The sequence below is a fragment of the Micromys minutus genome (assembly GCF_963924665.1).
Source record: "Micromys minutus genome assembly, chromosome: 10".
NCBI lineage: Eukaryota > Metazoa > Chordata > Mammalia > Rodentia > Muridae > Micromys > Micromys minutus.
In genome coordinates, this window is record NC_137979.1 from 60,558,831 (window position 1) to 60,583,807 (window position 24,977).

The following is a 24,977-nucleotide window of genomic DNA, read 5'->3' on the forward strand; positions in this document are numbered from 1 at the left end:
AGATAGGAATCCTCCCCCTACTCCCCCTCCTCCTCTGCAACATATAGAATAGTTTTCAGGGGAGTTATCAATAGGCTGAGGGAACCCTGTAAACCAAAGGGACATGTTTATGGAGGGTCTAGGACTTACTGGGCAAAGGTAAAAAGTAGGAGAAAAAAAAAAAGGCAGAGCTGTCTGACAGGAGCCCAAGGCCAGATCCTTTGATCTTGGTCCTCTCAAACTGGCCCGTCCTAGATGGAGGGCCACCCTATGAATCAGAAACACAGTCTTATTAGAGCCACTGTGAGTTATAGTGAGGCTTGAGGCTGCCCCTTAAACAGGGGCCCTCTGGATTCTGGGAGTCAGGATATTCCAGAGCCCTGTGTCCTCAAAGACCCACTGGAGGCCCCAGATCTGGCTAGGTCATTGATTTCTGCATAACTCAGTGACCACCCCCCAGGCTACCATGTGCCCATCAGTGAAACAGGGCATTGAAACCATCCGTAGTGGTGCATACCTGAAGATCAGAAATTCAAGACCAGTCCTAACTACATAGTAAGTTCCAGGCTAGACATGAGTTCCTATAGAACAGAACATTGAAGATGATCCATTCCCTAAAGCACTGTTTTCAAAGTATGTGTACATGTGTGCGCACACACATTGTATATATTATTATTTGTGGAGAGAGCTGTGTATACACATAGAGTGCTTGTATGTGATATGTAATGCTATGTGTACATCATGTATATGTATATATACACATGTGTTGCAGTAAATATTAAAAATGTGGCTTAGCCTTTTATCCCACGCTATTACCAGCTCCTGAGGTGCCATCTGGCACTGCGGGGATCTCTAGCTTGGTGCTCCAGGCCGCCTCTAAGAACTCAGACATGGTTCACCCTACCACCCCTGCTGCTTCTGTCCCAGGTGGATAAACCAACCTGGCATGCTTCTTTTCTCTACCACCCTGGGACAAGCATGACTCCACAATCCAGTAACTTATCAAACAGGTTTATATGTTAAATTCTCAATCCACAAACCCCTCTATACAATAAACTTACAACCAATGGACAAAGATATAAACTGCCCATCTATATGAGATAAAAGACTCATAGAGACCCTTAAAATAATAACAACCTCATTAAGCTAGAGATGCGCCGAGAGAAACGTACACATCTGCCTTGATCTCCTCCTCCCACAATCTCTACCTCCTGCCTCCTCTTCCATGTCGAATCATGTATCACCTCAACACAAACCCACATGTTTGTGTGCGTCTGTGTGCTGTTCATAGGGGTCTCCTAGTAAATAAATCAGTAAACAAACATAACTTTAAAAAGAAAAAAAAAGCAGACTCTGGAAATCAATAACCAAAGGCTGGGGCTGGGGCTGAAAAGATAACTTAGCAGTTAAAACCACACACTGCCCTGACAGAGGACCCAGGTTCAGTTCCCAGCACCTACATTAATTCACTTGTAACTACAACTTGAGGGAACCCAAGGCCCTTGTCTGGCCTTCATGGGCACCTGCACTAACATGCACTATTCATACACAGACATACAGAGACGTGCAAAATTAAAAATAGGGGGTGGAGGAATGGTTCAGTATTTAATAGGGCAATAGTGCTCTTCCAGAAGACTGAGTTTGGTGCCCAGTATCCATGTCAGACAGCTCACAACCATCTATTGCCCCAGCTCCAAGGACTCTAGTGAACTCTTCTGGACTTCACATACAAACACATGTAGCAATCACACATGTGTACACACACATACATGCACATGAATTAAAATAAAAAGTCATGTTTTGGTTTTTGAAACAGGGTTTCTCTGTGTAGCCCTGGTTGTCCTGGAACTCACTCTGTAGACCAGGCTGGCCTCGAACTCAGGGATCTGTTTGCCTCTGCCTCAGCAGTCTGGGATAAAAGGTGTGAGCCACCTCTGCCACCACCACCAGCACCACCCTGAAATAATAAATCTTTTTAAAAAATAAACCTGGGGGCTGGAGAGATGGCTCAGTGGTTAAGAGCACTGCCTGCTCTTCCAAAGGTCCTGAGTTCAATTCCCAGCCTCACAGCCATCTGGAATCCAGTGTCCTCTTCTGGTGTGTCTGACAGCTACAATGTATTCATATAAATAAAATAAATAAATCTTAAAAAAAAACCTAAACCTGATACAACTGAAAATAACCCACCGAATTAAGTCTTGCAGGAATGAGAAGCAGCTGTCAGTCACACTTTCTTGAACTTTTCCCTCAAATCCTGACCTTGCTTGGGCTAGGGCTCCCTGCCCTCCTGCTTCTATTTCCAGCTGCACTTAGTAGGGGTTCTGGAACTTTGTCCTTTAGACACTGAAGCTTAATTGTCACACCCCTAGCTAGATGGGGCTCATTTCAAGATCCCATGACAAATTTGGTATTCATAACCTGGAAATCTTTTTCTGCAAACGGTCCCAGAATTGCATCAGCTTCAGCCCTAACGTAACTCTCGAGACTCCTTCCTTAGATTCACATCCTCTTACCTCAGAGTTTCTCTCTCTCTAAAGAGAGTCTATTTCTCCTTGAACCTAGACAGACTAAGTGACCTGTTTTGCCTACTACAGTACAGAAGAAGTGGGGTGTGCCAGTCCCTGGCCCTAGCTTAGTGTCCCCATATTTCCTCCTACACTTTCTGCTTCTGCCAGGAGCCGGTTGGCCTGCTGGACAGACAGCGGAGACAAAGAGAGCAGAGCTGAGCTGCCTTAGTCACCAGCCGGCAGACCCCAGTGATACCCAGAGCCTAGCCGAGGGCAGAATGGCCACCCAGACCAAGGGCTGACTCGAATTGTGCCCTTGAGGTTGGAGCATATTGCTGGTAGAGAAAAGCTAAGAGCCCCTGGAAGCAAGACTGGCCCTTCTGCTCTAAAGCGGCAGCTATCCCGGGCTCTTATGTCTCTTTATAGCACTTGCCCATGGCTTCTCCTGCCTTTCTTCCCCTAGGTCCCACCTTACAGCCAGCCATGGAACTGGGGAGCTGTTGTGGCTTCTGAATGCAAATAATACATTTGTCTAGATGGACCAGGGTTAAGAGCACAGGTGTTCTTGCAAAGACCTGAATTTGGTCCCCAGCACCCGTGGTGAGTGGCTAACAGCCACCTGTAAGTCCAAGTCTAGGGTATTTAACACCCTTTCCTGGCTTCCACATGCAAGCACACACACATGCACATACCCACGAGCAGACACACACATACATGTAATTTAAAACAAAGCCAGGTGCATGCCTTTAATTCCAGCAGTCAGAAGGCAGAGGCAGGTGGATCTCTGAGTATGAGGCCAGGCTAGTCTACAGAGTAAGTTCCAGGATAGCCAGGGCTACACAAAGAAACCCAGTCTCAAAGGAACTAAATAAATAAATACCTCAAAATTATGCATTTGTCTAACTTACTAAAGTAACACACTCATTTTAGGAAACAGAGAGGAAGACAGGAAGGAGGAAATCCTTAAGAGAAGAAGAAATTATTTAGGCTCATGGTTTTGTAGAGTTGAATCCATGACCACTTGGTCCCTTGTGCTTAGATAGAACCTCAAGTGGTGGGAACCCAAACCAAGAGGTAACTGATTTCGACATGGCCACACAGGAAGCTGGCGAATACCAGAACCCACCCAACATTCTCCCGGTTCCCTTCCATTCTGTCTGGGCTCTAATCTGAGGAGTCATGCCCCTCACATTCAGAATGGGCCTTCCGAGCTCAGTCTGTCCTCCTTGGAAATTTCCTCACAGGCACACCCAAACATGTGCTTTAGTAGTTCTAGTGTATCTCAGTTCAGAGTTGACCCTCCTACAGCGGTTTGTTCCAAGGAACAGTCGGGCATGATTGTGGGTCCTGATTAGTCCAAAGTCCAAAATAGTGAATGCCAACAAAACCTGGACATTCTCAGCTGGGGGCTGAGGCTGCAGGTGTGTGTGTGTGTGTGTGTGTGTGTGTGTGTGTGTGTGTACTAAGCAGCCCAGCTGAACCTCTGACTCACTATATGACTCCAGTCTGGGCTCTAACTTGCAATCCTCCTGCCCCAGCCTTCTGAGGGCTGACATTAGAGGTGTGCACCCTCACACCTAGGCCAAGATGTTACAATCTTAAAACAAAAATTTCCCACCCTCACCCCAAGAAAACCAGCTTTGCTTTTAGAGTCTTTTAATTATGCAGTTGAGGATCACACAAACTATCAGACTTCAGGTCAGCCATATGGAAATGTGAACCAGATCAAGGTTCCTATAAGGCAACTTTATAAGAGGGGCTGAAAAACTGGAACTATTGTCTAGCTGTATTGCATAAAACCTCCAATATACACATACACATGCCTGTTCACAGGCTTTGCTCACTTCCTATTGTGTTCTCTTTCTGAGAGCCATTTATGCTGTGAAGAATGTTAACTTTTAGTTTGTTGAGAAGTTACAATGTTTTTCTCTCAATTGTCTTTGTTTCAAATGTCTGGGGAACACCAGGAGGTCTGAACATCTGGGATTTGTGTGTAGTACTTGTTGTTTGTTTCTGGTTTTGTTTATGCTCTGTTTTGTTGAAACAGGGTATCATATAGCATAGACTGGCCTTGACCTTGATATGTAGCCGGAGATAACCTTGAACTCCTCCCAAGCACTGAGATTATGGAATTTTTACCACCATACCTAACTACATGTGTTGATGATTTTCCCCCCTTGGGTGTCTGTTAACAATTCTGATGCATCCCAGGCTGGCCTTGATCTCACTATGTAGATAAGGATGACTTTGAACTTTTCATCTTCCTGCTGGGTAGTAAACTAAGAGCTTCCTGCATGCCAGGCAAGCACTCTACCACTGAGCCACATCCCTGGCCCCAGATGAATTAATTCATCTTGATGGCGTCTGAATTTCTTGAGTGGTTAAGATCATTTGAAGCCACAAGAGGACCACCCATTCACCTAGTATCTAAGCATTGCCTCTGAGTGGAGTCCAGGATAACAGCATTCAGTGTTGCTCAGGGCACAGGGAAGCTGCTACCTCACTGTGGTTTACTATGGGGCTCCGGCTTTAGAAAGGTCTGCCCCACAGGAGGTATTAAAAAAAGAAAAGAAAAGAAAAAGTTTTGCACCTTGGGCAAAAAGGCTACTGCTTACATTGTCACTGGGGGTGACTCATGTTACATATCTGGAGAGAAGGGTCACTAGTCAGAGAGACTTTGTCATACAAATACCACAGAAAAATACCTGGTTCCCCATTTTGTCTTGACACCCAGAAAGGTGAAATCAATGTAATGCTCAGGTGGCCATCTCATCCTGGATCGATCTATCTATCTATCTATCTATCTATCTATCTATCTATCTATCTATCTATCTATCATCTATCATCTATCTTCTTTCCTCTGTTTCCTATGCCCTTTCTCAGACACTATCTTTAACCACCCTTTGGCACATTGATATAAACTACCTCATATCGCCTTTGTAAATGGGGACGACTCAAAGACAGACATTAATAAAATGACTTAAGAAAAGTAACCCAGCCCGTGGTGGTGCACACCTGCAACTCCAAACTCCAGCTTAGAAGGCAGAGGCAGGAAGATCAGAATCCCAAGCCACCTGAGACACAAGTGATGCTTTCTGAAAGTAGAAGAGAAGAAAGGGAGAAAATGCAGACAGTCAACAGCAAGGTTTGGGCCAGAACTGGGGTTAACTTTTTGTTATTTATTAGTGTGTATGTGTGTATGTGTGTGTGTGTGTGCACTCAAGTTCAGACACACATGTAGAGATCAAAGTACAGTCAGTTCTTTCTACCTTTTCAGGGGTTCCCGGGATCGAACTTGGCTTCTCAGATTAGCAAGGCAAGCAGTTTACCCACTGAGCCATCCTGCTGGCCCAGCTTCATTAACTTAATTAATTAATTTTTCAGAATGTGCTCTGGAAGAAAGAAATCATAGTAAAAAAAATTTCTGGACAATGGAGGCCAGAGAGATGGCTCAGCAGACAAAGGTGTTTGCTGCCAAGCCTGATATCTCAGAGCAAAACATGGCAGGACAGATGGTACCTACAGGTTGGGAGAAGAAAAGCAACACCTGCCAGCTGTACCGTGACCTCCACACATATGCATCAGAGCATGTGCAGGTATACACACACACACACATACACACACACACACCACTAAATAAATTAGATAAATAGATAAATAAAGTATAAGTAATTTTTTGTTTTATATTTTGCTTATTTGAGACAGCATTTCACTGTGTAACCTTGGCTGTACTGGAACTTGCTCTGTAGAGCAGGCTAGCCTCGAACTCACAGAGATCCTCCTGCCTTTGTCTCCTAAATGCTGGGATTAAAAACTTCGCACCACCACTGCCCAGCTATAATAACTTTCTCCCCGCTCCTCTTTTTCTTCTTCTCCTCTTCCTCCTCCTCCTCCTCCTCTTCTTCTTCTTCTTTTCCTTGCGCTTGTTAGGCAAGCAATCTACCACTGAGCTAAATCCCCAACCCCAGAACTTTCTAATCTAGATAATTAACAGGGCTAAGGAAGATTCTGGGTTTAAGGGAAAGTAATTAACAATGCTTGTTGTTGATGAGTTCAGAGCTCTCTATGATTACCCAGATTAAAAAGAAAAATATCCTTGACGACCAGGTACATGTCTGTTCCCCCGGGATTCAGGAGGTGGAGCCAGGACCCCTAAAAGCTTGAAGCAAACCTAATCTACATAATGAGTTCTAGGACATAGCTACATAAGGAGACACTTTCTAAAAGGCATTAAAAAAATCTCTCAGCACAACTGTCAGTATATTCTTTTTAGGGTGTATTTTATTTTATGAGTATTTTGTCTCTCTGTGTGTGTGTGCCACAGGCATGCCTGGTGCCCATGCAGATCAGAAAAGGGCATCAAATCCCCTGGAACTAGGGTTATGGAAGGTTGTGAGCTGCCTTGTGGGTGCTCTTAACTGCACCTCTCCAGGTCCCTCAGTAGATTTTTGATACTAAAAGGACCAACTCAGAGCAGGCCCTACCCCAAGGCTGAGTTCAGTTTGGGTTTGAAAAGCTGAATTCCAGTCCCCACCAAGTTCATGACGGTCCCAAGACAGGACTACTGTCAGAGCAAGTAAATGAAGACACGGGCTTTTTCACCCTGTAAAGAAAACGGGGCATAAGAAGAAAGGATTGAGTCTGTCGTGCCCTCTAGGAAGTGAACCAGGGCACGCCGGCTCTTCCAGACTGTTCTCTCTAGGAAGCACATTTTGAAGCTGGGGGAAGTTTAATGTGAGATGCAAATTAACAAAGCCACTATTCATAACAAGAAAATGGTGCTCTTTAACCCAGGAGGAAATGAAAGCCCAGCCCAATATCATTTGGCTGGTAGAGAGGCATAGTGGGGACGTCCAGGGTCAACATTATGCAAGCAATGTTGGGTTCAACCTACTCTGATACTGATTTCCTTCCATGCCATTCAGAGTCCCCAAAATGGCCAGGGCCCCTGGACCTGACCCCAGGAGGTTCTGGAAGGTTCTCTGCTTTTGTGTCTTTGTGAATGCACATAAAGTTTGCCTCTCTTGAGCCTTCCAACAGCCCCCAGTGATTATCTTTAGAAAGAGGCCACTGCACACCTTGAGATCAAGGCCTTTGTCTTCTTATCCATCCTTCACCCCTGCACTGAGAGCCCCATGGGTACAGTTCACGGAAGCCTCCGAGCTTGGCTTAGGACTGATTCCCTTCCAAACATGTCGCCCAAGTTTCCAGACTGATTCTCACCCTGCTTCCTCTCAGTACTGACCTCCCAAGGGAGGGTGACTTTTGCCTTGGTTCCTAAAATTCTCCTCTCTCAGGGATGCTGTCCTCTCCAAGCTTTGTCCCGGTGCCAGCTGTGAAATATTCCCAAGGCTCGCCCTAGGCATCCTGATCTTGCTTTGCACGCCTGGGTCTTTTTTTGGACTAGCACACATGGGAGATCCATCAAGTTATCTGATCTTTCAAGATCCAGACACCAAAACGAAATGGAACACGCAAGGATTTTATTGAGGGACAACAACTGTATGACGAACAAGCTGGGGGGTCAGGGAAGTGTCCGTCTCTGACACGGCTCAGAATCCCAGAGGATTCTGGGATTCCTCAAGCTGCAGTCAGCTGGTAGAGGAGTCTAGTGTTCCCGAAGAACAGGACGGACAGTGGCCCTGCCATGCTCTCTGCCCTTGCCTCAGTATTTTCCATGAGCCATGTAACCCTGTGCAGGTCGGATAAACCTGGAGATGGGAGGGAATCCATGCAGCAGGTTCTTATGCTCAGATGCTCAGGAACTTGGTTTGGAATAGTTTTTCTCTAAACCCTTCAATAAAAAAAATCAAGAGGTGGGGGTGCACATGCATGTGTGTGTGTGCACATGCATGAACATGTATGTAATCTAGGTCTAAGCTAAGTGCCACTGTCTGTACAGTGGGTATGTATTTATTTGTGAGGTTTTGTGTGTGTTACCAGGGTTGGGACACATGCCAGTATGCATGTGGAGGTCAAAGGATATCTTGCTGGAATATGTCTCTCTTTCTACCATGTAGGCATCAGGGATTGAACTCAGGCTGTTGCTGGGCTTGGTGGCAGTCATCTTTACCTGGGCCTATCTGTGTGCTTGTGTGTGTGTGTGTGTGTGTGTGTGTGTGTGTGTGTGTATTCTAGATGTGTTTGTGTATTATATATGTATGTATGTGTGTGCCCATCTGTCTGTATATCTCTGTGTACTGTATACATGTACATGTATGTATATTTATACTCAGTATGTGTGGGGTGTGCATGTATGTATATGTACATGTGTAGGTGTGTGTGGGGATGTGGTATTGTCATGTGTATATGTACATGTGTACGTGTGTGGTGTTTGTGTGTATTCAGAAAAAGTCACCTCCTACAGTCACAACTAAACCACCTGAAACCCTCTGTCTCTATTGCTGCTTTTTCAGACCATTCTGGTTGGTGACAGTGGCGTTGGGAAAACGTCTCTACTGGTTCAGTTTGACCAAGGGAAGTTCATCCCCGGCTCCTTCTCAGCCACCGTGGGCATCGGATTCACAGTAAGTACTCGTTGCCTCTGCCATCGCTGAGCCTCTGCACGTGTGCCAGGGTGTCAGCCAGAAACAGGTGAGGCCATTAGAAGGATCAGTAAACAGACAAGCTCCAGAGATGCAGGCGAGTTGAAGGGGGCTGGAAGAGGATGAGCTTTGGCCTTAGGTGCTGTGGAGGCTCCGTTCCACTCTGAGTCTAAAGACAAAACGGGGTGTAGATATTCAGGTCAACCCCAAGGCAGCAATGAATCTGCTAGGGGTGACAAATGACCTTGCAAAAAAATGTAAACTCAGCATGGCCACATGGGTTGGAAGCCAGCAGGCAAGGACTGAAGTCTGGGTTTTAGCACTTGCTCTCTCCTGGGACACAGCACCTGGGTGTGGGCACGTGGGTGAGGTCCGATTAGAAAGTGGGTTTAGGCTTTCCTTCCCTCACAATTTGACACAGACTAGCAGTTCTGCTCTGCCATTCACCCCTGCCTCCCTAACTTTCCATGCCTGAAGATATTCCCTGACTCCCCTGAATTCTTGAAAAGGCCCCTCCCAAAGCTTCCCCCTTTCTCATGCTGTTTGGCCTCCAGAACCAGTGTTGAAAAGAACAGGAGAACAGGTCTTAGACCATATGAAAGTTTGAAGACCTCTAGACAAACCAAAGCATGGGATCTGTGAGGTCACATTTGTGGTTGGGACGCAGTATCTACACTTGTGGGAAGAAAGGGAGGAAACCCAAAAACCATCTTTCCCAAGAGGTCATAGGGAAGAAAGCAAGGGTCCAGCCTGTGCATAGATACAGGTAACTGCCCAGGAAGTGAATGGGAAGAGAGAGATCTGTGAGCTGTGAGCTGTCTGACATAGAATCTGTCTTGAAACATCAACACCCAAGTGCTTCTTGAACTAGACAAGTTGAGGCCCAGTGTTCTCTAGGAGGAAGACAGAACAAGGGAGGGACAAGTCCCAGACAGCCAGGGCTATTTGGATAATAGCCAAGGCTATTTGGATAATGCCTAAAGCCTGGGGTCAGCCTGTCTGGAAGAGAGATATGTGTCTATGTGCTAGGATGGCCTCCTCCAAGCAATGTCCCTCTTCCTTCCCAGTCACACCCACAACTTTCCACCTACCCTTGCAGAGCAGAGAGTAGGTGATCCAGACTCTGGAAATTCTGATATGCACCCCAACAGCCCATGAGGTCTCTTCTCTGAACTCAGCTACTAACTCAGCAAGAAAACTAATGCAAATCTATGAGCAAGGAGTGGATTTAGTCAGTCAGAGAAAGACAAGTAGCCCAGCCAGGGTGAAAGAAGTCTCCTGCTAACCTTGGGACAGCCTTCTACAGCCTCAACTGTGCTTAGCCCAGGCCAGCATCCAGACAGTCATCAGCTTGAGTGAAGCTTGAGCCTGGGGACACTCAGGTCAAGAGCAGGACCTTGAGCCACAAACAAGCACAACCATATTCCACAGCTGGGACCCAAATCCACACCCAATTGCTCCTAAAACTAGACAAGTTGATGGGAAATACCGACCGGCAACAGCGGGCAGGAACCACATGTGACAGGAACCATATAGAGGAAATGGGATGGGGCCCAGACATAGCATGATTGTGACAATGCCTACTCACATTTGTTCTGTTCTGTTTAGTGTCAGAGACCCGCCTCTCCTTCCTGGTCAATCCCCCTGCCCAAAACAGCTGGATCTTTGCACAGCAACTACTTTCCCACATCCTGTCGTGCAAGGATGCTGAAGGACGTTGGGTGTTCTTCTAATACCTGTCCATAGAGATGCTGGGTATAAGATCCTTGCTTAATGACCCATCACTCAGTGAGAAATTTTTAAATTATTATTATTATTATTCTTTATGTGTATGGCTGGTTTACCTGTGCACCACCTGTGTGCCTAGGGCCCATGGAAGCCAGAAGGAGGCATCGATCCCCTGGAACTCTAGTTACAGACACTTGTGAGCTGCCAAGTAGGTGGTGGGAATTGAACCCAGGTCCTCTGAAAGAGCAGCCAATGCTCTTAGCCACTGAGCTATCTCAAGCCACAACTGTGAGACTGTTTTTAAAAAGCACATAGGGTGATTTGCAAGTGCCCTGGCTCTGGGCTTGGACATCAGACTTTTGCCCATAACTGAGGCAGAAAAGGCCACCGAGCTACTACTGGCCCTGGCCTGGGCATGAAGAGAGGAAAGGAAACACAGAACGGACTTGGCCTTCACTGAAAAAATTTCAGGTCTATGGCTTCTCAGGCATGAAGCTGACACCTCTCAAACTCTGGTTTTCCCCAAATTCTATCCCACAAGATTCTGTCATACTGGATGCAGAGTCCTACTGCTTGGTTTAATGAAGGGGTGACATTACTAGAATTCACAGAGATATTAGTCAGACCTCCTATCTTTTGATATACCAGTCTCTCTAGAAGCCCTACCTTTGTTAGCCCCTATTTTGTAAGGAGTCTTTGACTCACAGACTGCGAGTTTTTGAGACTTTCTGTTCAGCCTTTTACTCTTCAGTCTCACTATAAACATCACTGAAGGCAACTTGACAGTAACTATGCCATAGACTGGATACTGAACTGCCTCAAAACTTTCTCCATTGGGTTGATCAGTCTTCTACTTTTAAACACTGCCCCCTACCAAGTCTGAGAGCCCAGGCAAAATGTTAAAAGTCCTTTGCAAGATTGTCACATGAATGGCTCCTAGTCCAGTCCCTCAAAATTCTTGTTCCCATCTGAAACCTCAAGAATCATCTTCACTATCCACATTCTTTATCACCGTTTTGGTCTTCTAAGCTCCCACCACAGTCACCTGCTGAGGTCACTCTAGGGCCTTTGCTAGCCCACATCTCCAAACCTTTCCAAATTACTCCTGCAAACCAGTTCCAAAGGCGAAGACCCTCTCAGTTAGGTTAGTCACAGCAGTATCCCCACTCCTGGCACCAATTCAATAGCTCAACTTCCCATCACTTTAGTTTAAAAGTTGTCAACATGGGCTGGAGAGATGGCTCAGCAGTTAAGAGCACTGACTGCTCTTGCAGAGGTCCTGAGTTCAAATCCCAGCAACCACATGGTGGCTCACAACCATCTGTAATGGGATCAGATGCCCTCTTCTGGTCTGTCTGAAAACAGCTACTGTGTACTCACATAAAACAAATAATAATGCCATGGGCTGGGCACTGAGCATTTTCTAAAAAGAAACTTATACAAGGACATTTCATATTCAAGCCATAAGACATTACCCTTTCCAACCAACCCCTGTCCCACTGCAAATCAGATCTTCCTTGTTACAACAGGTCTTTACTTTCCCAAGACTTTCCAGTTTTACCCAAACCATGTTGCAAAAGGTATCTCCCAAAGCTTTCTTCTGTCTGTTTCCCACCATCTCACTATTGCCTGTTAAAGTCTAAACTCCCCATCTACTGGCCAAAGGAGCACATGACTGAGTCACTGGGTATATGTAAAAACCTGCAGAGGCTGCTTGAGTAAGGTCATCATCGGGACATAGAGTTGGAACTTTGACATGACCTGGGAGCTGTGCTGTGGGGTGATCTATGTATGCACTATGGTATGCAAAACCCCAGTGTCAACTTTGTTGCTCTAGCTTCTACCCTAGTCTTCCCTCCACGTCTGGACCCTGCAGTCAGTGGGGGATGTGCTTCACAGCCTAGGGTTTTCTTCAGTCCACCTGCATGTCTGGGAGGAGGCCTCGGGCTCCCCTAAATAGGCAGGGAAGGAGCCGGTGTCACTAGCCCACCCTGTATCAGGAAGGCTGTGTGAATATTTCATAGCACAGTAGGGCAAGGGGTTCTGATTGGAGGGTGATGTGGTGTGCGTGCACATTTCACATCCGGGGAGCACGAGAGAGGTTGGGTAATTTATAGTGTTTTATATGTGAGAGGGATTTGGTCATCGGTTGAGGATGTGAGTTATGGGGTCAATTTGAGGGCATGTGGGCATTGATGTATTTAATGTGTTCTCGGTATAATGCAAATTATATCTGTGGTTTCCATGTGCTGAGAGGCCTGCATCTGTTTGTAGTGACGTGGGGTTTGTGTCTGGGGGTCATGCTTGTGCTACACCAGGAGATGGGTGTTCTGACGTTTCATGACATTCGATACAGAGAGTGTGTTTGCGGTGTGAAGCATGTGTGGTAAGGGGCTGTGTGAGGTGTGCCTGTTAGGCCTGCCTGTCCTACAGTGTCAGTGCCAGAGTGTGTGACTGTGCTAAGACATGAGATGTACGCAGCTATGGGAAAGACACGGGCTGCCGGGGCGTGCACACAGCAGAGCAGAGGTCAGAAAGCCTCGCTGTTCTAGATCATTCCCTCTGCCCTGAAGGCTACATCTAATGATTCCCTGCCCTTTCGTAAGCCTCTCTTCTGCACAGCCCTACTCTGAAGGTCCTTACGGCTCTCTTGCTTCTGTCTGTCTCAGGACTGCCCTCAAACACACCACAGGATACAACAGCATCTCAGGGGACAAGGCATGGCTCATCCAATCTTCACTGCCTGCATGCTACAGGCCCATAACCCAAAGATGCTAACAAGCATTGCCCAGAAAAACAGGACTGTACTCTCCCCGGTTCTCTGTAAGAATGCTTTTACCTCTGTTGTCTCTGGAGGTTCCTGGTTTGCTCCAACCCAAACCCATCCTTCTAAAGTGAGAACAACTGTGACTAGCAGCTTAGCTCCAGCTGTAGTGGCAAGTTTAGTTAAACTGCGTTGGCTCCCGGTGCAAGATGCTCCCACCCGCCAGAGCCCTCTGGATTCGAGAAAGTCTCTTCCTCTCAAGACCCTTCCCACCCACCCACCCCCCCCCCCACACACACGTTAGCTTATTTTTTTATATATCCTTGACTAGCTCAAAGTCTGAGCAGTTCTAATCCTCCGCCCAACTAGCATACATTTCCCTCCAGTACGCCTGACTCAACGCCTTCTAAATCTAAGTTCTATCTTCGCTGCCCTGTCGCCTTCTTGGCGCACTCCCATAGGACCATTTTCCCTTTCCACCTACAGTTGAGATGACTTTCCTTCCGCAGCTCTAAATCTGATCCATCCAAGTCCCGCCTCAGTCTACCTGCCTAGTTATTGGCTGTATGGCAATTCTTTGTTGCCAATCAAATCCAGCTGGGGGCGGAGACGCTCAGCGTCTGGGACGGCAACCTTTGGGAGCTAAATTGAATTGAGACAGCATTAGAACCAATCCCTAACACCAGCAAAACCTCAACCCCCGAAGCTTCTGCCTCCTCCCAAAATAATACGGAGCCAACAACACACACCAAAGTCCCAAACCAAGGTGTCACCAGTATCCCAGTAGAATTCTCCCTTCCGCTTCCGGCTTCTGTTAGCTCTGGTGACTGTCTATGCTCCTTGGAATCGTCAAATATTCCCGTCTCTGTCTTCAGGAGGCTGTCTTCTTCCCATTTGCTTTAAATCTCTCCTTACAACACAGTCACACCGGGTTAGGGGCTTGTCTCAGTTACTTTTCCTGTTGCTCTGACACAAACAGCTTGTTAAGAAAGGAAGTTTTCGGGGATACTGTCCATCATGGCGGGGGATGTCCCAGCAGCAGGAGCCTGAGGCAGCTGATCATAGCGCAGCCATCACAGACAGCAACAGAGAAAACTGAGAGGTGTGATGCTGTCCTCCCTCAGTCTTCCCACCCCAGTTAACCTAATTAATCTCTCACAGGCATGAGTCTGGGGCCTGCCAAGCTGACAATCAATATTAACCAGCACAGGGCCCCTAGTCCAGTATGACCCAATTCTAACCTACATCTCTAATGTTCTTGTTGCCAAAGAGGGTCACACACATTCTGGGTACCAATGCCTGGGGCTTCAGCATATCTCTTGGGGGACACAATGTACCCCCATGACATTAGTTTCCAGTGGAAGGTGAGCAAGGGGCAAGCCACTACCCCTTTTCAGTTCCCACCTTGACAAAGTCACCTCCATCTGGGCTCTCAGCTGCCAGGAAGTAGTTGCTGCTGACACACACAGCCAGTTCCCAAGTCATAATCACTAAAAAGCCAGCCCTGAATGCCCTAACCTAGAAAGTTGAGGGGCCCATTCCCCTTCCTATACCCTGCATCCAGTCCCCCATCCTGTCCCCTTCTGTACAACGTTGGGATATTGAAAGGTTGGCCCACAGCTACTCACTGAGTTCTGGTACGTGCAACCCCAGATTCTCCATACCCCCTGTCACCAGGAGCTGCTGGGCTCCTGGGCTGTCCTGAAAACGGCTTTAAATGACCCACGACTTCATGAATTCATGTGGCACCCACTCGGTGGCTAGACCTAGGCCTTACCTGAATAATGCTGGCCGTACCTTGCCCCCTTGGAAAGAGGGACTTCAAAACCCCGCGTTTCCGTGGCGGAACATTAGGGGCTTAGACTAACAAATAAGGGATAAACGCAGCGAAGAGCCCAAAGTGTTAGCACCACCCAGAAGCTCCCTAGATGGTCAGTACGCTCCAAGGTGAGTGTCGGTGAACAATAGTAGACTCAGATGAGCTGAGGTCCATCACCAAAACCAGAACTACTTAGGTGCTAGCCTCAGAATGCAGCTTCCTGTCAAACACTGCTCAGGGACATCCCCAGCTTCTCTCCTGCAGGTAAGTACGGGACTGTCAGCTGGCTGGAGCTCGGGCGCGCCCTGCTGGTTACTCTGCACAGCCGCAGTAAGGAAACCAAGCGCCACACCTTCTGCAGCTAGCTGGGTCTCCCGGAGCCGCTGCCTCGATGGCAACCTAACCCCGCCACTGCGACCTTAATGGGCGGGTTCTGTACTAGGACTCATTTCGTGCTGTAAGAGCACTAAACTAGGCTAATGTCTCTCAGGGGAACTGCCAGTCCCTCCGGCGTGCATTCTGAGAGTCTCAGACGTCCTGGCTGGCGTCGTCGAGGGGATGGCGGGACGGGGGGAGGAGTCTATCAGGGTCCGAGCCGGTTGGTGGATGGGGAGGGAGGAGTGGGTGGAGCCTAAGGCAGGGCGGTTCCGCGCTCTCCCTCGCTTGCTGCGAGCCCGGCTCACCTCTGACTGTCCGGGGACATGACTGGCACACCAGGAGCTGCTACCGCTGGGGATGGCGAGGCCCCTGAGCGCTCCCCGCCCTTCAGTCCGAACTACGATCTCACCGGCAAGGTGGGTGGGCTCTGTGCCCAGTGCTGGGGACCCCCAGGCCGGCACTTAGGGACATCCCTCCCGATGTCCTTTGCCTTAGAACCCTGTCCTTCCCTGTCTACCACCCCTCTCTGGAAGTGTCGACTGGGTCTCTGGTCTGGGGCATAACCCCTGGGTTCATCCCAGTGTCTAGGCTAACCTCGAAGGGTGTTGGGTAAGGCAGAGCAGAAAAACTCTCCACCCTGGGGACAAAACTCAGTCCTCTTCTGCCACACTTTGGAGTGCTAAGGGATGGAGACCCTCTGAAGACACAGACAGGGCATCCCCGCCTGCAGAGGCATCTCAAGGTTACTGCCCTTTTGGAGCTAAGCCTCCGAAAGTGACACCTGTCACATTTTCAATGCTTTCGGTCCCCACCCCCCAGCAGCAAATCCCACCCTTTCCCTCCCCACTGCCTCCAGACAGACTCACGGCTCCTTCCCAACACCCCGGGGCTGTGTGTAGTCAGCCTACAAGTCCACTTGGGAATTTTTCAGAAGCTAAGAAAGACAATGGCAATTAGTGACAGTGGCCCACCCCCCCCCCTCTGACGGCCATAAAGACAACTCTCTGGGGTGCCTACGTTCTGTAGGAATGCCCCACACCAAAGGAGATGGGAGAAGTGTGAGCGCCGGTCTGTCACCACCTCCCTCATCTGTGTCCTTGGCTTGAGCAAGTACATGGAACTCTAAAAAGAGATGCTGAGCCAGCCAGTCGCTTGCACTCCTACAGGGTTAGAGAAAGATCAGTGACGTCTATGCGAGGTAGAGCTGATCTGGTCTTGAAAGATGCCTGCCTCTTTCAGGGTCTTGATTCCTGCCCAATACCAGATCTCACTCTCACTAGGAGCCTCACATCTTCACACCTCCCCCAAGGGTTTCAGGGGAAGCCAGTCAGCCAGCCTACCCAGCCAGAGACGTTGAGATAGGCGTCCTGTGTGGGCTTGTGGCAGGAAATGGGGCTCTAAGTCCTCAGGGGAGGGGAGCCGCTGATGGCCAGCCCCCAGGCTGATGGGGAATCTCCTGACCTCCTTGCCCTGTGGGACAACTGAACTGTTTACCTAGGAGGTGGCAAGGCTGAGCAGCTGTTTGTGTTTGGTGGACTTCGTGGGCTGGGTGACCGTCTGCATCATTTGCTCAAGGCAGCTGTGACCTGTAAAATACACAAGTACCATATTCACCTCCCTCCCACGTGGAGCTGGGGCCCCAGAGCCATCGGAGTGCCTGCCAGCAGCACCTGCAAAATAGCTGACCCCCAGCGTGCCAGGCTTAGCCCGGCCTGAGTCTGTAGCTGTGGGAAAAGAGCATGCTGGGGGGGCGGGGAGGAAACTCCTTGGAGCGCATTAGGTTTGGGGTCTCGGGCTAGCAATACCCACACCAGGACACTCTTCTCTGAGTCCTAAGTGGTTCAGATCTTGTTGGCCCTAGACATTGTCGAGTTCTAGAAAGGCCTCGGTGGAGTGAGTCCCACTCTACCGGCCCCACCCCCACTTTTCTATTCCGGTGGGCAAGCTGCAGAAAAGTTAGGAAAATTTCCCCAAAGCACACTGTGGGGTTTTTATAATATAAACTTCTATCTCTTCCTCTTTGGCCCACTCCGACATCTTTGAACTAAAATCAACTAATTGATCTCAAGACCCCATAGCTAAAGAAAAGCTTCTTAACTTTTTGGCTTCATTATCAAGTTCAGAGAGCCTGGGGCAATTCCAACCTTATTAACAGTCTAACCAGGCAGTTGGGGATATACACCTCTATTCTCTAAGACGACCGTGCAAAGAGCTCCCTCTACCACACCTGCATGTTCTCCATAGCGACCCCAAAGGTGCCAGTTTGCAGCCATCTGTCCCTCTTAGGAGGTTTCTGCTAAAAACTTCAGACTAACTGTCTCTCCATCTCAGAATAAATTCCAGCCTTCCCTAATGCCTGCAAGCCTATTATGAACATAAGCCCTCATTAGACACTTCCAAATACATGTCTGACCCAAAAAGAAACCCAAACAATAGTAATTTAAAGAGAGTGCCCTGCCTATCAAGTCTTTTAAAAATATATATATGGGACGGGGAGGGAGGGGGCTCTCACTATTTAGCCTTGGCTAGCCCTTAAACTCACAGAGATCTGGCTGCCTCTCAGTGCTGGGATGAAGGACCTGAACCACCATGCTCCTAGCCACCCATCAAATGTCGGGAGGCTACTGGAGGAGAAGTCCTTTCCCTGTGTGAGAGACCCACCCAACTGAGCATACACTCAGAGCAGTGGTAACCTCTGCACTGGGCAACAATGGGCAAATATATATCCAAGGTACAGACCAACAGAATGTGAAGTTCTCTGGAGAGCTCCAGGCACTTTGGGAGTCTCAGCTCCACTTCAAGGACATTGACTATTACAAGAAGCTCACAGGGAGAACCTAGGAGTCTGAGGCAAGGACACAGAGAGAGGCATGGTGATGGCAGGGACAGGCACACTGGAGGCAAGTGTCCCTCTGTCCTTCCGGCATCCTTCTCCACCCTTCTCTTTCTCCTCTCGGGGCGTTTGAAACCCCAGAAGACCCTTTCTCCTTCCCACTTGCCATTGACTACCTCTGCCCCCATCTCCTAGGTGATGCTTCTTGGAGACTCGGGTGTCGGCAAAACCTGTTTCCTGATCCAATTCAAAGACGGGGCCTTCCTGTCCGGAACCTTCATAGCCACCGTCGGCATAGACTTCAGGGTGAGGTGGCTGCAGGCTCCTCCTGCAGTGAGCTGGGTTGCAGCTCAGGCTCAGGAAGGGTGCCCTTTCTTTGCTCTGAATCCTGAAGGCACCTGGGGCTTACGGCCTGGAAGGCCCCAGAGGTGTTCCCACCAGAACTGAAAAAGATGGCTAGGTCAAAGGAGTCTGGGTAGGGTTGGCATCTTGCCCACTTTCTTCTCTGCTCTGGGATAATGTCCCCAAAACAAGTTAGTTTTGTGGTCTAAGTCCTGAGAGCCCCCTTGCTAGTGACCATCTGAGCTGGGTCAGTTTTCAAGAAGCAATGGCCAAGTAGCTGAAGGTCTGGATTCAGAGACAACAGATCTCAGGGCTGTCTCCTACCCATTCCCCATGCCCAGGTATCTACCAATCTCTATCCTTATCGGTGTGCAAGTGGGACCACTGGGTTTACTGCATTTCAAAGGATCCCAGAGGGCAAGGGTCTAACCCTAGCAGGTGGGCCTGCAGAAGAAGTATGCTTCTCCCAGTGGATGGAGGGCTAAGGCTTCACTGAGAGAATTATGGGTAGCTGGGGAAAAGATGGTCCTGCAGGTCAAACCTCTGAAGGCCTTGGGATGCTGTTAATGGGTGGCTCGTCGCTAAAGCTGAACCTTAGGAGACAGAGATTGAAGAGGAGAAGGGGCAGAGCTGCCCACACCCTCCCTGTGCTGCCTGCTGAGTCCAACAGAGGACCAGGCAGGTCTGAAGGTTCTCCTTGCCCGTCTGGGTTATGAGAACAATGAACGGAGGAATCTTGGAGCAGGTCCCCCACTGCTGTATTCACTGAAGATGTCTCAGGTTCACCACAGTGCCTGCAGGCCAGGAGAAAGAGACCAGGACAGGAAATTGGCAGAACTCTGGGCCAACCTCCCCTGCAGAACTCAGGGGCCAGCCTCTCCTTCCCTCCCGTCCCAACCCTCTGCCCTTTTTCTCTTTCAGAATAAAGTAGTGACAGTGGATGGTGCCAGGGTGAAGCTTCAGGTAGGAGGAGAAGCTGGGGCGGGGGAGGGGCTTGCTCTTGCTTCTCAACCTGAACCACAGGCCAGCAGCCCTGGCCTCAGCCTGGGGTAACTTCCTGTGGGGCCCATGAGAGGAAACTGCTTTTCTTTGTTTGATATCTGCAGAAAAAGCAGTTCCCAGGCACCCTTTCTCCTATCAAAGGCAACTGAAAGTGCCCTTAGCCTGGCTTAGCCTCTCGCATTGCCCTACTCCCATCCCCCAGTTTTCTGAGTCTCTACTGCTCTAAGAATCCCCAACCCCTAGACTGGAGAAAAGGAAACAGCAGTAAATGAATTTAGCCCCCCCCCCAAAAAAAAGCCATTTAGGTGGTCATCAGATGCTCAGGAGCCTGTGAGAAACCCAGAGAAGGAAATGGCTCCCTCCTTCTCCCCAATCTCACCGACAGCTCTCTCACCACAGCATGAGCCCTCCAGTCAGCAGCTAGCCCTGCCTCCTTCCCACCTCTCTCTCTTTCTCTCTCTGTCTTCCTAGATCTGGGACACTGCAGGACAGGAGCGCTTCCGCAGTGTGACCCATGCTTATTACCGAGATGCTCAGGGTAAGTCCCCCTGTCCTCTGTCCCCTCCCCATTTGCAGCATCTCTGCAGAGACCCTGAATTCCTCTATATCTGTCCCCCTCTAGCTTTGCTCCTGTTGTATGACATCACCAACCAATCTTCTTTTGACAACATCAGGGTAGGTCCTCCCCTCCTCCCCTCCCCAAGGTCCTTCCCCCACCCCAACAACCCTGCCTACATTAAGCAGCCAGAACAGGGCTTCTGAAGACCAAATTGCTGCAGTTCCATGAAAACAGGTAGACCATAGAACCTGTCACCTTTGAAAGATACTCAGCAGTGACTATGTGATTGCCACGTAGACATGGAAACTGAGAAGACCGATGTGCCCTGTATAGCCCTGACTGGGATTCATGAGTGTGTTATATAGCAGAGTGTTCAAAACAGTCCCAGCTCCACCCTGGGTGGTTCCACAGGGAAAACCCAAGCAGAAAACTCCACATGCGTCCAGGCCAAGTCGCAACTCAAGAAGAGAGAGTGGCTGTGTCCTCACAGCCAAACCATTAGAGAGGCCTTAACCAATAAATACAAACACTACTCAGTGCACAACATGGCTATTGTTTTGTGTGCTTCTAGACCTTGAGGACTGACAAGCAGATTGAGGGGATAATACAGATAGGTATAAAAGGATAGAAACTGGATAGCATGGCCATCTCTATGCCCATTCTCCTGGCAGACATCACTAATCAATCATAGTACTTATCAGTCAGAAAGGCAATACAGAATAATGGAACTGAGAGCCTTGTATAGTCAAGGCAAGTATTTACTGTATTGCATCCCCAGTCACGCTTAGTCATCTCCACCTCCAATTCCTACTTGTTGTTGTTAGGTTGTTTTGGTTTTGAGGTAGAGTCTAGATAGATTGCTCAGACTGACCTCCAATTCTGCCTCTGTGCAGGGCGTATAAAACCCTGTGTCCCCTGCACACGGCTGATCGCATGGCTTTTGAATACTGAGCCCTTTTGTGGTTTTAGAATCCCGACAGAGCACTCTAGGAGAAGAATACCCTGGTCCTTGGCCTCAGCCTAGCTCAGCTTCCCCTCTCCCACAGGCCTGGCTCACAGAGATTCATGAGTATGCCCAGAGGGATGTGGTGATCATGCTGCTAGGCAACAAGGTGAGTGGTTCTGTGGTACAGTCAGTGCACTCTGGCCTTTCTCTCCCACTGCCTCTGCACCAGCCCCACCCAGCTCCATAGCCACCTAAAATCCTTCCAGCAGAGGACTCTGAGGTGTTCAGTGCGGGAGTCAGACATGTCTTGTGGCTTCTGCCTGTCCTGCCCCAAAGCCTTAGAAGTAGCCCCTTCCCCCAGCAGCAACAACTGCCACCAGAGAGAGAGATGCCAGGTGATTCAGCTGCCATCCATCCTTAGGTCATTACAGACAGGGTGAGGGTCAGGGGTTAAGTACAAAGGGTTTAATTCAGTTGCTGTCACCTGATGAAGCTGGGTCACCACACCCTTTGCTAGAGTTACACACCTCCCCAAGTACTCAGGGCTGGCATCGGGCACACAGCCTGAGCAACTCAGAAAACCCTGGCCCCAGGCCAATGACGCCTGCCTGCATTCCCTCGGGCTACCAGAAGAGGGCAGGTAGTGCTTGCTCCTGGGGTAAAAGATGGGCTTCCTGGGGTGGAGGTTTTCTTCCCGGAAGTTGATTGACCCACCGGGGCTTGACAGGCGGATGTAAGCAGCGAAAGAGTGATCCGCTCTGAGGATGGAGAGACACTGGCCAGGGTAAGTGACTGCCAGGGGGGGCTTGAGTGAATGGTGAGGGAGGCCAGAAGCAGGCCCTGAGGATTCTCTCTCTGGAGCAGGAGTATGGTGTCCCCTTCATGGAGACCAGTGCCAAGACTGGCATGAACGTGGAGTTGGCCTTCCTGGCAGTTGCTAAGTAAGAACTGAGCAGGGAAGGGGAGCCTGAGGTGGGATGGAGGGCAGTCTGGAAAGCCAGTGGTGGGAGAGGGGAATGTCTGGAGCTACACTCCCAGCCCCATGATTCTTCCTGTTCCAGGGAGCTGAAATACCGTGCAGGGAGACAACCTGACGAACCCAGCTTCCAGATCCGAGACTATGTGGAGTCCCAGAAGAAGCGCTCCAGCTGCTGCTCCTTTGCGTGAATCCCGAGGGGCCAAGAGGAGGCCCAGAGACCTTTGGGGATGCAGTTACTCCAACCACCACACTAACTAGGAGAAGCTGGGGACTCAGTGGGCCACCTCTGCCAGGGAGGTAGCCGTTACCCTAGTTTCTTTAGCTTCCCTGCATCATGGGAAGGATTAAATACTCATACTTTATGTTAATATACATAAACTAATCACACAAAAGGTACCAACGTGCCCCCTAAACCCAAAATAGGTAGGGACTTGGTGGTCCTTTGCCTTCTGGGACTGTTCTAAAAGGCTGGGCCTCTCTCCTAGTAAGAGTGTTAATGCATCATTATGGCACCAGGGGGCGCCAAAGCCCTGCTAAGGTGTGGGAGCTGGTTGTGACCCCCCCCCTCACCAATCTTCACTAAGGAGGTGAAGGAGACCCCAGACTTCTCTTCCTCCAGCTCCCAGAAAGACAGCCTTTTCCAAGAAAACGGGCCTTAGTGCTGGGAGCTAGCACAAAGCCTCTGGAGAGATAAACATGGAGATTGTCATAAGAAGAATAGCAATTACTAGGGTGAGTTGGCTCAGCTACCTCTGGCTTCCCCCGCTCCAACCCTCCTTCTGGAAGAGTGCACACGCTTTTTCTCCTGCACACATGCACGGTAGGGCACTGGAAAACATTCCTTCCAGTTCTTTGGACCTCACATCCCAGGGGATGCCCTGCTCTCCCATGGAACCTTTCCACCTGGGTTCCTAGGTCAGAGTCTGGAAAAAAATTCCCCTCCCTCCCAATCCTGAGACAAGCTGCACAGCACCGCAGCCATTTAAGGCAGAGGTCAGAGCCAGATAAGGAACTTGCTGGCTCCTAGAATGAGTGGGAGGTGGAACTGAACAAACCCTAGTTCATTTCCCCCCATTAAGCCCCAGCAGTCTGCCCTCTCCGCAAACTCTACTCTTTAACTTCAGGCCAATGTTAGGGCAGAATGGTTTTATCTCTTCCTCTTCCATCAAATCAGGTTTGAGAAGGTAGGAAGGTGTCCATTTGGGGGTGAGCTGATGTAATGCAAAACAAGGTAGTGTGGGCAAGCCTGGGGTATAGAGAGGGGCAACAAGGAAGCCCTGTATCTCCCAAAGCACTGACCTCACCCTTACAAGGACACTTGGAAATGTGCAGGTCCGTGACCTACAGGAAGCTTTACTATATCTCTGTAGGCTGGGCAGGGACTGAGGCTCCAAGAACGTATTCATTGCACATTTCTGAGGTTATTGTATTTGCTTTCAAGGCAGAAATCTTGCTCCTAGCGCAGAGTCAGCACTCCGTACTTGGGTTGATAAGGAAGCTCTCAGTGACCTCTCACAGGCAGATCAGGGAGGAGCCTGGACTCTGGGTTCTCTTTTGGGGCTCTGAGCAGATTGCCAGAGTCACATAGCTCTGGGCCTCTGGCGTTTGTGTTTTACAGAATTAAATTGCAGTATTTTGGAAAATATACTCCGACCGGTTCCCGCCCGCCCCCCCTGTTTATTCCCAAAGAAGGATCGTGTTAGAGCGTTTGTTACGTAGCATGTTGTGGGAAACTTGTTACCCAATGTTCAAATCATTCAATCCTCACCCTTTGGCGTCCTCGTCCCTCATAGGCTCGACTCTTAACTGACTACCGCCCGCCACCACCACCCCCCCACCCCCAGGCTCCGTGGCCACATCTGCGCTGGCAAGAGGGAGCTGGAACGTTTATCTCTCAATCCATGTCATTTTTCTTTCTGTTGAAAACAGCCAGTCTTCCATTCGCTCTGGAGTGAATCCTGAGATTTGACTACCTAGCTGTCTCCCCCGCCCTCTCTCCCCGGCTAAGGCCACTGCCCAAACTAAGCCCTTTCTTTATTATTTATCTGCTCTCAGGCAGCTTGTCCTCCAGGTGGGCTGCAAGGAGCCTCAGCCTTTCTTTCTACTCAGACCTACAAGTTTCTAGAATGGATCAGAGCCCAAACCTCTGTCTATACACCAAGTCCAGGGATAGCGTGGTGACTCCACTAGTAGAAACTTTGTTATTTAAACAACTCTACTCCGGAGTTATTCTGTTACAGTTACCCCGTTACAGTGTTACTGTGTTACAGAAGACATCCGTCTGGTTCTTAAGTTGGCCCTTGGGAGGGGGAGGAGTGAGTGTGTTGGGGGGGTAATGGGGTGGTTTCCCCGACAACCGTCGCTCCTCTCCCTCGAGCCAAACTATGCAACAGGCTTTGGCTGAAGGCGGTTAACGCGTTGAGAATCCTTTACCCCAAGACTGGCTCTCTAAATCCCCCTCCATGATGTGGAAACCAGAGCGGAGTCAGTGGGGCCTCTGGGCTCAGTACCTGGAACTCGGCCCCAGCCCCAGCCCCGCCCGATCGGCCCAACACAGCACTTGGTAACAAACACTTCCACTTCCTGGGCTCTCTTT

General features: G+C 49.3%; 1 protein-coding gene across 1 annotated transcript; it reads left to right on the top strand.

The window, feature by feature from the left end:
- Window positions 1–16,043: 16,043 nt before the first annotated feature.
- On the top strand, window positions 16,044–22,569 carry RAB37 (RAB37, member RAS oncogene family; the record flags this gene model as incomplete). The annotated part of the gene is made up of 9 exons (XM_080923334.1): window positions 16,044–16,136; window positions 18,749–18,859; window positions 19,817–19,858; window positions 20,369–20,435; window positions 20,520–20,572; window positions 21,503–21,568; window positions 22,130–22,186; window positions 22,267–22,343; window positions 22,464–22,569. The coding sequence occupies 9 exons, from the start codon at window positions 16,044–16,046 to the stop codon at window positions 22,567–22,569; spliced, it is 672 nt and encodes a 223-aa protein (XP_080779460.1).
- Window positions 22,570–24,977: the final 2,408 nt, after the last annotated feature.